The 14,445-nt window shown below is 36.5% G+C and overlaps 1 protein-coding gene and 1 pseudogene across 1 annotated transcript in view; both read left to right on the top strand.

Moving 5' to 3' along the window:
- Positions 1–427: 427 nt before the first annotated feature.
- The window catches only part of LOC101968136 (uncharacterized), a 59,217-nt gene continuing 45,199 nt past the window's right edge, over positions 428–14,445 (top strand). Inside the window, exons 1-4 of the mRNA XM_078041916.1 lie at positions 428–690; positions 9,765–9,818; positions 12,395–12,448; positions 12,877–12,981. Of these exons, the coding sequence (XP_077898042.1) occupies positions 582–690; positions 9,765–9,818; positions 12,395–12,448; positions 12,877–12,981 (322 nt within the window). The 5' untranslated portion in view covers positions 428–581. The remainder of the gene's footprint in view (positions 691–9,764; positions 9,819–12,394; positions 12,449–12,876; positions 12,982–14,445) is intronic.
- Positions 1,455–2,686, top strand: LOC101967860 (heterogeneous nuclear ribonucleoprotein H-like; annotated as a pseudogene).

Raw genomic sequence — 14,445 nt, 5'->3', positions numbered from 1 at the left:
TTCAGATGAGTTAAAGAAGGAGAAATCATATACATAAATTCTGCAAACCTTCATATTTAAGACCGATTTAATAAAGACCACCAATGGTTTTCAGTAATTCTTCCTCATTAATCAGAGTTCTCCTTTATGTACAATAACACATGGGAAGTAGTTTTTTGTTACTATAGCAAGTTTCAAATCTTATTTTTGGGGCCAGCAAACATGATTTGATTTTCATCTTTGCCTAACTCATCAGAGTAGCCAAACTCTGCTTTTTTTCCCTCAATATAAACTCTCAGAAATTTAATTATGAAAGTATATTCCTGACTCCCATATGACTTAAAGTTTCTTTTCACTTTCGTTTCTAGTTAGGGATTGATCCTGCATTTGTCATTGTATCTCATCCTTATCTACTTTTTCTTTCTTTTTTTTTTTTTAATTAAGGAGGGAAGGTTGGTGTCTGTGACCTAAGAAATGTTCTACAAAACACGGGGTTTTCTCTTGAACCCAAAGAAATTAAGGACCTGCAAGCTCACATACCAGTTACTGGTGAGCAATGAATAGTTTACTCTTAAAACAATGAATAGTTTACTCTTAAAACAATGAGGAAAGAAATGTTGGGGAGGGAAAAACTGGAGGCAGAGGCGCCATTTAAGGGGCTCTTGACAAGGAACCTCACTGGTGATCTATGGAGAAGACTGATCTGTCGTGGTAAGTTACATGATTATCAAAAACTCATAAAAAATGGGAGAGAAAGGACAGCAGAGAGAGCAAAATGAAGAGAAAATGTCTAGAATATGTCAGTTGAATTAAGGTACTTTGTAGTACATTCAGTATCAGACAATTAAAAATGCATAGCCTAATTATTAAAGTTATTGATCTTTAAGATAAAGCTATCTAAGTAACAGCAATGCCGGGTCCCCTGTGGAGGTGCTCTTAGTGCTGTTTCTCAAGCAGCGGCAGAAGTCACTACAACACCAAGACCAGTCCAGTTCATGTTCTTTTGTAGAGATCTCTCTCTTCTCACTGGGCTGTGGGAAATCCAGCTGAAGTGACTGCATCTAATAGAGAAAGAAAGGAACAGTTCCGTAAACTCTTAGTTGGTGGCTTAAACTTTGAAACCACAGAAAAAAGTTTAACAAAGTACTGTGAGCAATGGGGACACTTAGAGACTGTGTGGTTTTGAGGAATGCTGCAAGCAAAAGATCAAGAGGATCCAGTTTTGTAATTTTCTCATCTGTGACTGAGGTTGATGCTACCGTGACTGCAAGAGCCCGTTCAATTGATGGGAGAGTTGAGCCAAAATGAGGCATAACAGAAGGAGTTGGATAACCAAGGGCTTGTGTGACTGTAAAAAAAGCTGTTTTTTGTTGGAATTAAAGAAGATGTCAAGATATTCTTCTTAGCCACGCCAAAGTTGTGTTTATAATCTATTTTGATGCCAGGTTCCTCGAAGAGACACAATGTGGGGCTCCGAAGTCAGAAAAGGATTCATGGTGAAGGTCTGGGACTTGCCCTGGTTTGTTCAGCTGATGAAGTGCAATGTTTATTTTCTGACTGCAAAACTCAAAATGGGGTTCAAAGTATTCATTTCACCTACACCAGAGAAGGCGGACTGAATGGCAAGGCTTTTGTTGAACTTGATTCAGAAGATGAAGTCGAATTGGCCCTGAAAAAAGACAGAGAAACTATGGAACACCAATATGTTGAAGTATTCAAGTCAAACAACATTGAAATGAATTGGATGTTGAAGTTTGCTACTTAAGTAGTCCTGACATGGCCATTGATGGCTTTGAATGGCTTAGAGGACTCCCCTTTGGCTGTAGCAAGGAAGACATTGTCCAGTTCTCAGGATTGGAAATCGTGCAAAATGGGATAACATTGCTGGAGGACTTCCAGGGAGGAGTATAGAGGAGCCCTTCATGCAGTTTGCTTCATAGAAAATAGCAGAAAAGTCTCTAAAGAAACACAAGGAAACAATAGGGCACAGGAATGTCAAAATATTTCTTAAATATACAAGTTGAAGTTAGAATTTATTATGATCTGCCACGAAAGCTTACGGCCACGCAGCTGCCAAGTCTCTGTGACAGACCTGGAACTGGCAGAAGATATAATAGCATTGGCAGAGGAGCATGGCTTTGAGAGGATGAGGTGTGGTGCTTTTGGTAGAGGCTACAGAGGATACAATGACCATAACAGCTATAATAATGGCTATGGATTTAGGTCAGAGAATGTCTGATCACAGATTTTGGGTTGGTGGCTCTACCTTCCAGAGCACAACAGGACACTGTGTACACCTGTAGAGATTATCTTTCAGAGCTACTGAGAATGACATTTATAATTTTTTTTCACCACTCAACCCTATGAGAGTACACACTGAGATTGGTCCCCATGGCAGAGTAATGGTGAAACAGATGTCGAGTTTGCTACTCATGAAGATGCTATGGCAACTATGTCAAAAGACAAAGCAAATTTGCAACATAGATATGTATAACTCTTCTTGAATTCTACAGCAGGAGCAAGCAGTGGTGCTTATGGTAGCCAAATGATGGGAGGAATGGACTTTTCAAACCAGTCCAGTTATGGTGACCCAGCTAGCCAGCAGCTGAGTGGTGGTTATGGGGACAGCTATGGCAGACAGAGCTGGATACGACCAAGTTTTACAGGAAAACTCCAGTGATTTTCAACCAAACATTGGATAGGCAGCCAAGGAACAATGAACAGCAGCTACTACAGTAGTGGAAGTCATGCATCTAAGGGTGTGAACGGAGTGGGAGAGATGCTTGCTATATGCTAGAGTGTTGACCCTATATTTTCTTCTAAGAGTTGCATAGTTTCTGGTCTAGTCCCTAGGCCTTTAATCCATTTTGAGTTCACCTTTGTATAGAGAAAGAGAAAAGGGTCTAGTTTCATTCTTCTACATATGGATAAACATTTTTCCCAGCACTATTTGTTTAAAAGGCTGTCTTTCTCCCACATATGTTTTAGGCACTTTTGTCAAAATTCAAATGACTCTCTGTTTATCTCTGTATTCTATTCTGTATCACTGGTATTTGTGTCTGCTTTTATGCCAGTACCATGCATTTTTTCTTACTATAGTTCTGTTGTATAATTAGAAGACAGGTATTGTGATCCCTCCAGCAATGCTTTTTTTGGTTCAGAATTGCTTTGCCTATTCTGGGTCTTTCATTTCTCCAAATGAATTTTAGCACTATTTTTTCTAGTTCTGTGAAGAATGTCATTGGCATTTTGATGGAAATTGCATTGAGTGTGTACATTGCTTTTGGTAGTATGGCCATTTTAACAATATTAACTCTGACTGTTCGTGAACATGGGAGTAGGGGGCTTTCCAACTTCTTGTGTCTTCTTCAGTTTCCTTCTTCAGTGTTCTATAGTTTTCATCATAGAGGTATGTTACCTCCTTGGTTAGATTTATTCCTAGTTTGTTTTGTTTTGTTTTGTTTTGTTTTGTTTTTTGAGGCTATCATGAATGGAATTTTTTTTCCTGATTTCTTTCTCAGCAGATTCATTATTAGTATATAGGAAAGCTATTGATTTGGGGGTGTTTGTTTTGTAACCTGCTACTTTGTTGAATTTGTTTATTAGCTCTAGCAATCTTCTGATGAAGCTTTTTGGATCTTCTAAGTGTAAGCTCATGTCATCTTAAAACAGTGATACTTTGACCTCTTCCTATTTTTATCCTTTTTATTTCCTTCTCTTGCCTAATTGCTCTGGCTAGTACTACATTAAGTAGGAGTGGTGAGAGCGAACATCCTTGTCTTATTCCAGATTTTAGAGAAAATGTTTTTAGTTTTTCGCCATTCACTATGATGTTGATTTGGGGTTTTTCATAGATGTCTTTATGATATTGAAGTAGGCTCCTTATATACCTACTTTCTTGGGTGGTTTTTTTTTCATGAGTGAATGCTGAATTTTGTTGAAGGCTTTTCTGCATCTGTTGAGATGACTAGTTGATTTTTTACCTTAATTCTATTTATGTGATGAATTTGCAGATATTTATTTGCACATGTTGAATTACCCTTGCATCTCTGGGATAATTCCAACTTAGTCATGATGTACAATCTTAATTAATGTGTTGTTAAATATGATTTTCCAATATTTTATTAAGAATTTTTACATCTAAATTCATCAGGGATATTGGGCGGTAGTTTGTTTTCCTTGCTGTGTCCTTATCTGGTTTTGGTAGAGTGTGATACAGGCTTCATAGAATGAATTTGGAGGTGTTCCATCCTTTTCTATTTTATAGACTAATTTAAGGAGCCTTGGTTCATTGATAGAATTCAGCTGCAAATCCATCTGGTCCTAGATCTTTCTTTGTTGGAAGGCATATTATTACTGCTTTTGTCTCATTACAATTTATTAGTCTGTTTAGGTTTTCTGTGTCCTCTTGATTCAATTTTGGCAGGTTGTGTGGTTGTACAAATGTTTCCATTTCTCCTAGGTTTTCCAATGCCTTAGAATATACATTTTCAAAAGAGTCCCAAATGATGCACTGGATTTCTGTCATGTCTGTGGTGATTTCTCCTTTTATCTCTAATTTTATTAATTTGGCTCTTCTCTTTCTTTTGAGTAGTTGGTTAAAGCCTTATCAATCTTGTTTATCTTGTCAAAGAACCAAGTCTTATTGCATTGATTCCTTGATTTTTTTCATTCTTGGTTTCATTGATTTTAGCTCTGATCTTAATTATTTCCTTCTTTCTACTGGTTTTAAAATTGTTTTTTTCTTCTTTTTCAAGGGCCTTAAGATGCATTACTCAAGATTGTTTATTTGGAAAAATTCTGATTTTCTTATATAGATACTCATCTATAAACTTTCCTCTAGAACTGCCTTCATAGTGTCTAGAGATTCTGGTGTGTTCTATCACTATTCTTGTTTGATTCTAAGAATTTTTAAATTTTTCCCCAAATTTCTTCTATTAGCCATTCATCATTTGAAAGTGTATTGCTCAATCTCCATATGATTATGTAGTTTCTGAAGGGTTTTTTGGTATTGACTTTTCTAATTTAATTTAATTATTATTTGATAAGATACAAGAAATTATAACAATTTTTGTATTTGTTAAGAATTTCTTTGTGAACTAGAATATAATCTATTTTGAAGAAGTTTCCATGAGCCACTGAGAAGTGTATTTGGCTCTTGTTGGATGAAATGTTCAATAGATGTCATTAATTCTATTTGATTTATAGTATTTTTAGACTTAAAGAATCTTTACTGAGTTTATGTCTGAATGAGATATCTATTGGTGAGAGAAGTGTGTTGAAATCACCCAGTATTATTGTACTGGTGCCTATCTGAGGCTTTAATTTTAACAATGTCTCTTTTATGTAATTAGTTGCACTCACATTTAGGGCATAAATATTTACTATCATTACATCTTCTTGTTGGATTGTTCCCTTTACCAGTATGAAGTGACCCTCTTTGTCTCTTTGGATTAATTTTGACTTGAAGTCTGCTTGGTTGGGTATTAGAGTAATTACTCCTTGTTTTGAGGGCTCCATTTGCATGATACATAATTTTCTATTATTTCATTTTCATCCTGTGGCTGTCCTTGCCTATAAGATGTGTCTCTTGTAAATAACATATAGTTTTGAGTCTTGTTTTTTTTAAATATTTATTTTTTTAGTTTTAGATGGACACAATATCTTTATTTTACATTGATGTGTTGCTGAGGATTGAACCCAGTGCCTCGTGCATGCTGTGCGAGCATTCTACCACTGAGCCCCAGCCCCAGCCCCTTGAGTCTTATTTTTTAATCCATTCTTCCAGCTATGTCTTTTAATTGGAGAGACTAGATCATTAACATACAATGTTAAAAAAAAAAGAGATGCTATAAAGAGATGCATATTAATTGCTACGATTTTGATTTATTTCTGATGTTTAATTTGGTCCTGTTTTTCATATGTTTAGCTACTTTTCAAATGAGATTTGTTCATTTGTGATCTCTGGGGTTTGCTTTTATTTCTTCTGTGTGGAGTATTTCTTTAAGTATTTTTTTATAGTGCCAGCTTGGTAGTCATAAATTTGTTTAGTTTCTGCTTACCTTGAAATGTTTTCATTTCTTCTTAGATTTTGAAGGATAGCTTTGATGGATATAGCAATATTGGTGGACAGGTATTTTCTTTCAGGACTTAGAACACATCATTCCAAGCCCTCTGGCTTTTAAAGTTAGTGCTATGAAATTGAAAATAATTCTGATTGGTTTGCCTCTAAATGTGACCAAACATTTTTCTCTTGAGGCTTTTAAAATTCTATTTTTGTTTTGTATGTTAGGCATTTTAATTTTGATATGTGGTGAAGAGGTTCTTTTTTGTTCTTGTCTATTTGGGGTTCTAAACACTTCCTGTATCTGATGTCCAGCTCATTCTCAAGGCTTAGAAGATTTTCTGTTATTATTTCCCTGAAGTGGTTATCCATTCCAGTAGTCTGCATCTCACAACTCTTTTCAATTCCAATGATTCTTAAATTTGGTCTCTTAATGTTGTTCCAGAGTTGTTGTATATCCTGATCATGATTATTTATTTTATTCACTTTAATACTGTCTGAATGTTCAAGGCTGATTACATTGTCGTCCAGTTCTGAGATTATAATCATTCTTTTGAATTCATTATTTGATATTTTATCCTCTTCAGTACCTTTGTAGTCAGTTGCTGGTGAATTCTGAATTTTACCTTGTGTTTTTTTTCATATTTACTGTATTCCTGTGTTAATTTTTATGCATCTGTGTAGGCCTTTTTAGGGCACTGCCTTTTCTTGCCAAAGTATCCTAGAGTGATATAGATCAAGACCCCCTCATAGGTGTGATATCCACAGACTTTGTGTTAATTTCATGTTTTGCTATAGGAGTTATGTCCATGAGTGGGACCTAAGGTCCCACCCTTAGCTATTCCTATTAGGGACCTGATCTTTAGTGTCTTTATCTCTTCTTTGTATTAAAGCAATAGCTGAAGTTTGAGCATCATTAATTTGTGTGTGGAGCAAAAAAGTACATTGTCTTTTGTTCAGAAGCAGTCTCTCCCTTGTGAACTTGTAATGTCCACATAACTTCCCAGCACCTCATAGAAAAAAAGGAAAATACACAACAGCAACAACCAATGCAAACCAAATGCTGCATTAAAATAAATACCTGGTGCCTACTATGACATCTACAACACCACCACAAAAACAGGAATGATGGAGTCAGCAACTGCCAACATTAAAAATAATACATAACTATGAACTAGAACTGGCATTAAAATAAACAGCAGGTGTCAGCTACATCATCCATAGCACTAATAATTGTTACAATATAAATGTGGGGGCAGGATTTATTAAAAACCAAATATTACCAAAATATGGTAAAAATTCAATTCATTAAGAGAAAAGAAAATGTGATAGGAAGGTAGAGAGGGGAATGTTCAAAATATGAACAGATTCAAAAGAAATGGAGCAAGTGATGATGATAAAGAAGGAGAAATAATAGGAAAAGCAAAGTAAAGGGAAAGAGAAGGTGAAGTGGAAGAAGAAAGAAGAGAAAGAGAAACAAACAAAATCAAAACAAACCAAAAGCCTAGCCCTCAAAATATAAGGCAAGGAAAAATAACTATTGTTTAAAAAATGAGAAAAAAAGAAATATGTATATTCTATATATGTCCATGGACTAATCAGCACAGCAAGAACACATCACACACACAAAAAAAAGGAAAAAAGATCCTTAGTGAAAAATGAAAGAATCATTTTCACTGAGGTGATCAAAATAGTCAACAAGAATGGATGATCACTGCATATGCCCAACTTTCCTTCTTTCTATTTTTTCTTGGACTATATACTGAGAGAAGGAGAGAGAGAGAGCATGTGTGTGTGGCTCTGTGGCAGAGCGCTTGCCCTGCACACGTGAGGCACTGTGTTTCATCCTCAGCATCACATAAAATAAATAAATTAGTAAAACAAAGATATTGTGTCCATGTTCAACTAAAAAAAAAAAGAAAGAAAGAAAGAAAGAAAGGGCTGGGAGTTGTTAACCTCTTCCTGTTTCTTGTGTTGCCCACCAAGCTGCCAGTTGGTGTATCCTAAAACTGCAGCTAGTTGAACTAGATCTTAGCTTTCCTTCTTAATAGTATAAAGATGGAATGAGAAGTACTGCAGATTGGAGTTTCATAGACCAGATCAAGGCACTCCCAAGGTAGGGCTGCTGCAGAGTTCTATGAGGGGAGTTCTGGCAGTTGGGGCTTAGTTCTAATCAGGCCTGTTTAACAATTTTGTTGGGTGGTATTTGCTCTGGAGAGATTAGATCAACATATTCCTAATGCCAAGCAAATGCTGATCTCTGCTGGTAGTCTGAATCTCATGAGTCTTCCAAGAATTCTACTCACAGGGCAGGAGGGCCAAGCATCCACCCACTCTGCTACTCATGAATACAGCCTTTCTGGCTTAGTCCCTGAGTGTATTCACACCTCCTGGTTCAGTTTCCCAGCATTCTTCAGTTAGTCAAAGGAAAAGCAAGTTGGCTCCCTTTTGTTTCCTGACTTGAATCCCCTGGGTATATTCTCAGGTTCTTCTAGGTACACCTGAGGCCACATATTAGGCACTTGCTAGGGAAGTATGGCTATGTTTGCTTCAATCTCCTGGGCTCCTGCAGCAGCAAGCTGCAGCGTGGCTCCCCGAAGATGGATTTTGCCTCAACTCTCCACTTGCCAGTTGAGAAACAGAACATTTTCCAAACACCACTTCACTGAACACCCTCTGGATCAGCTCATTCAAGGTGCTTTTCTTTCTTTCTTTTTTTCTTTCTTTTTTTTTTAATTTAACATGGACACAATATCTTTGTTTTACTAATTTATTTATTTTATGTGATGCTGAGGATGGAACACAGTGCCTCATGTGTGCAGGGCAAATACTCTACCACAGAGCCACAACCCCAGGCTGCTTTTCTTATCTACAAGGTTTGCCCTGCCAAATCTGACCCTTGTGTTTCTCTCTGGGCTATCCCTCCCGTCTGTGGTAAACCCTTGCTGCCACTGCCACTCCCAGATGGATCCAATGTACTCTTTTTTTGTTCTTTGTTTAATGCACCCAAATTTCTGAGTCTCTAAAACACTGTCCAATATTGAATTTTAATGAAATTCCTCTTTCACTCACTTTGCTGAGAAGCAATACTCCCACTGCTTATATCCTGAGCCATGGAACAACTGCTTTATCAAGGATGTTCTTAAGTGACTGACATTATTTTATAAGTATTTACAATTATATACAATGAAGAACACAGTGACTGCCAGTACAGTCACCGTGATTGTCACTGCCTTGATTCATGCAAAGATGCCAGCAGTTCTACTCACCTTTGCTTTTGCACCATCAGTGCAAATGCCAACACTTTGAAAAAGGCAAAGGGTACTGAGTGGTTTCAGAGGTCCATGGACCACACTTTGAGAACCACTACTCTGACACGCCTAAACCTTCTACATGGTGCAAAAGAATCAGGTCTGAAAAGAGGAGGATTGACTATGGAATGGAGCTAACTTCAAACAGGCAAAACCTCACACACCATAATGCTCTAAAGACGTTTAACAGCTAATAACTTATAGAAGAAAAAAGAAGCTATATTAGTCGAATGGATATATTCTTAAAGCTTAAATCTTCTTTTCTACATGTTCCTGTGAATTAATAATAATAATAAAAATTCTAAGGTGAAGCATAAAAATTTCTGTAATTCAATATACCATATTTTAATTTAAGAATTTTGTATCTCACGATCTTCATCTCTGAATCCAAGTTCTGAATTTTCTTACAGAAGATGAAAAGGTTGAGTTAGATGTGTTGATGGATGCAGCAAAACATTTTATGGGTAAGTAAAAATTTATAAAAGATATTACAAAATTGAGATGTAAGTCTTTGTAGAGAATTGCCTTTTGCCAGGCATGGCATGGTGGTGTACATCTGTAATCCCAGTGGCTCAGGAGGCTGAGACAGGAGGATCACAAGTTCAAAGCCAACCTCAGTGAAAGAGAGGTACTAAACAACTCATTAAGGCCCTGTCTCTAAATAAACAATACAAAACATAGGGCTGGGAATGCGGCTCAGTGGTCAAGCGCTCCTGAGTTCAATCTCCAGTACAAAAAAAAAAAAACAGAGTTGCCTTTTTATAGCAGTAGGTAACTCCCTCCAGCAATAGTGTTACAAATTCATTCAGCTCTTTTGTTTATTCATTGATAATTTTGTCTTACTAGCAACAATTCAGATTATTAAAAATTTAGGATAAGTATGGACACTCTCAAAGAGAAGTACTAACTTGTTCAATATTTGATTCAGTAGTGTTTTTTTCACTGGTGTTCAAAGAACCAAAATATAGATGAACACAGTAAATTTCAATGTGAAGTTTTTACATCAGGATATATGGTTATTATGAATAATTATTCCTATAATTCAGGCCATGAAGTAATAACAGAGTTGTTACTCTAAGGTAGATTATGTAAATTCTTTTTTTATACCTTTGTTTTATTTATTTTATTTTATGTGGTGCTGAGTATCAAGCCCAGTGCCTCACACATGCTAGGCAACTGCTGTACCCCTGAGCTACAACTCTAACCCCTGAATCATGTAAATTCTTTATGCCATCTGTCTTAGTTCATTCCTACTACTCTAACAAAATGCCACATACTGTATGCCATACACTGAAGTATAATCTTATTTGAATTAAAAGAATCCTTTCACATACTGAATTTCAAAATATCTCTATGTAAATGAAGTTGGCTCATGTATTAAACTCAATTCTGAAGCTAAAAATAATGCTGTATTTCATTATATTATTCATAATTTGGAATAACTAAATCCCTTAATATGCTCATCTGAAACAATTCCCATCTCTTCAAAGGAAAAAAGGTTGAAACTAGTGACCTAAAAAATGTGCTGGGAAGCATGGGAATCTGGATCACTGAAAAAGAACAGTTGAAACTGTTAAAAACTCTGCCCATCTCTAGTGAGTATTTAGCATACCACCCTGATGTTCAGGGAAATGTGATATTGTGGGCTTCCGGTGAGAACTCTGAGGAATACCCTAAGGAAAATAATGTAGTATTGGCATTAGAAATGCTGTTCTTGTTATTTTTATTTTAATTTAGAAGTGAGAAACTTCTCTCTTTTGCATTCAACCAGTAGCCCCTTCTAAATATTTTCATAGTGACACAGCTTAAATATCCCCCATTATGTACCCTGCACCTTCAATCTCTCCCATGCAAAATTTTCTACCTCCCCCAAATCCAACTATATTAAAAAAATTTTTTTAAAAAAGTAAACACCTGAGGTCAGAGGGCCTCCAGGCTTATGGGCCTGTCATTATCTATTCTGATTGGTCACTGACACAACCCATCAGTCCCTCAAAAGTTCTTCCTCCTGGACACTTGCCTAGGCTCACCCATAAACCCTAGAGGCCAGCCAGTACTCACCTGTACCTCCTGCTTGATCTCAGGAACCTCCATACAGACATCCTTACCTAGCCCCATAGTTTTTGTCCCCAGTTGTCCCCCAGGTAAGAGCAAGCCTGCACATTGCCAAGGGGGCTAGTGACCCTGAAGGCAGAAGTAGCCAACTGGATAGCAAATGTTCCATATCCATTGAAATTCTCCTCAAATAAGTTAAGACTATGGCATCTTCATTGTGTCTGACATTGGCACCAGTTTGATCTCTCAGAGAGCCAGTTATAAGAATTGCTTCTTTGTTAGTACTTTGGTTCTGAGGAAGCAGGAAGAAGATGCAAATAGACTGTAAGGGAGACTATGGAGAGAGAGAGAGAGAGAGAGAGAGAGAGAGAGAGAGAGAGAGAGAGAGAGAGAGAGAGAGAGAGATGCCAGGCACTGAGGGTTCCTTCAACACTCCAGACACTCCTACCCCAAAATGGAGACCTCTGGGGAAAGACAGGACACTAGAGGACAGAGTGGGCTGGTAGATGACCACCTATTCTCTGTTTCAATTACATTTCACCTCCATTTATAGAGTTTGTTTAGAGGAAGAAAACATTTCTTTAATTTTTATTTAAATATTGTTTTATTACTATTCAAGTTGATAACTGTTTCTAAACCATCTCTGCAATGGGGTTACCTTTTGAGCTAAACATATAAGCACACCTCATGGGCCCACAGTAGAGACAGGGAAAAGAGGAAAAGATGAGGGGGGTCAAAGTGCAACAAAAGAAGAGAACAAGAAGACAGCAGGAGAAAAAAACACCCACGTGTGCCTGTTTGTAATACACATCTGCCACTGCTATGTATTTCAGCAAGGGGCTAGACTGACCATATTGACAGCAGTCCTTATCCTCTATTATTGAGGGTAAAATAGAATAATATTTTGTAAATGATCATATAAAACATCTTACAAAATTGTAGTCTCTTATCCTCCTTTTGACTTGTATTTTATTACATTTTACAGCAGATGGCACAGTGTATATTAAAAGATTACTGGCTGGTTTGAAGCCTCTCAAAGGTAAGAATCATGAAAACAGCAGTTACAATGATTGTGCCTTGCTTTTTTTTATTTCTCACTTATTAGAATTATACTATTCTACTATTCTACTACTTTCCTGAATCTGAAAATGTGTCTTAACCAATCATTCTTCTTTGGGTATAATTGTATTTGAGAAAATCATCGTTAGTAGTTTTTAAGTTTTGCTTCCATTTAGGTTGGTTATCTTTATTACAATTCATGAGATTTGTCTAATTCTTCCTTTATCACATCCATGATCATCACTTCAATTCAAAGTTATAGCTCAGTGCTGAGGGAGCATTTTCTCAACTCTGACACCGACTTTCTGGGTTCATCTAAGTAGCCAGTGTTTTACTCTCCACTTAGGGTGATGCCTCCTCTCAAAGCTAGCATCTTCTTGAATTTACTTGTATTTCTTATATCCTAAGGAAAAAGAGTCCACGTCAGTAAGCTGGAAACACTTCTGGGGAATTTGGAACTCGAGCTTGTGGAAGAGGAATATGAGGGCCTACTAAACGATCTGCCAATTGATGGTTAAGTATTTCAGATACCATTGTACCTGGGAGGAATCTTAGGGCTTCCATGGGTGGGCTTCTGAAAGTAAACTTATTTTCTAATCTCCTTGAAAAACTAATGAAATATTTCAAACATACATAAAAGCAATACAAGCATCAGGTGCCCAATAGCCAGAGTTAACAAATGCTATCTTTTTTGACATATTTGCTTTATCTATTTTCTCTCCTTGTTCCCTTCCTTCCTTCTTTCCCATGTATACCTTTTTTAATAAGATAAAATTGCGGTGATGACTCAATTAGATCAATTTAGCTGGATAAATTGTCAAAGAGGCAAAACTAGCATAATTCATTAGGAAGAAATTATTAAGGAATTAGCCCCAAGCTAAGATTTCCTTATTAGAGAGTAGTTGGATTCTAACCCAGAGCCAGTTTCCATCAGAGACACAGACAGCATATCTTTTCAGTAGAACCAGCATATAGGCCAATCCAGAATAAATAGTTTTTCTCTCCTAACTCAGGGCCACTATTACCTACTGGCATTTTCATGCTAACATAGAAAACAGCTTGTAGTTAAAACTTCACTCTCAGGGCTGGGGTTGTATCTCAGTGGCAGAGTGCTGGCCTAGCACCTGTGAGGCAATGGGTTCTATCCTCAACACCACATAAAAAATAAATAAATAAAATAAAGCTATTGTGTTCATCTACAACTAAAAGTATTTTTTTTAAAAAACTCCATTTCTCCTGGGCTTAACAAGACTGTAATTATCCATAATTTTATCTGGATCATTTTCCTTAATAAAAAATACATAATAAGTTATTTTTTATTTATGATATTATCTAAGGAGTCCTCAAATGCTTCCTACTGGAGAAGGTATTATTGCCAGAAGGTATTTTTTAGAGCCCTTGAATTTTTTTTGATGACAATATTTTCTTCTTTTCTCTCTCTCCCTCTTTTTTTTTAAGAAGTACTGTATGCTACCACTATGTCCCCAGTCTTTCTTTTATTATATATTTTGAGACAGACTCTTGCTATACTTTTGAGGCTGGTCTTGAACTTGAGATCCTCCTGCCTCAATCTCCCAAATCACTGGGATTACAGGTGTGATGTTTGGCTTAAATGAGAGAATTTTTTTCTAACCCAACAGTCTATTGTACCACTTGCATTCTTTCATTTGTTTAGCTAGTACAGACTAGCTATAAACTAGCTAAACTAATGCAAAACACTGAACTAAAGTGAAAAATTTCTATCTAGTGGTATAAAGAAAATTAAGGCATGATTCCAAGTCTTAAATAGCTTAAAGTCTTAAGGGGTAGAGATAGAGAACATAAGCAAAATTTAAAGAGTTCGACTGCATACTGTTAAGGTTTAAGGGTTAGCTGCTTATATAAATAAATGACTTTCAGATTTCAAATTCAATCTTGTCTATTGAAACATGCTCTTCTTATGAGTCTAAAAGAGGAAGAAGCCTATTAAAAGGAACT

This window comes from Ictidomys tridecemlineatus, chromosome 3 (assembly GCF_052094955.1).
Source record: "Ictidomys tridecemlineatus isolate mIctTri1 chromosome 3, mIctTri1.hap1, whole genome shotgun sequence".
Lineage (NCBI taxonomy): Eukaryota > Metazoa > Chordata > Mammalia > Rodentia > Sciuridae > Ictidomys > Ictidomys tridecemlineatus.
The sequence above is the reverse complement of the archived record's forward strand: the minus strand, read 5'-3'. Positions and strand labels throughout refer to the sequence as shown.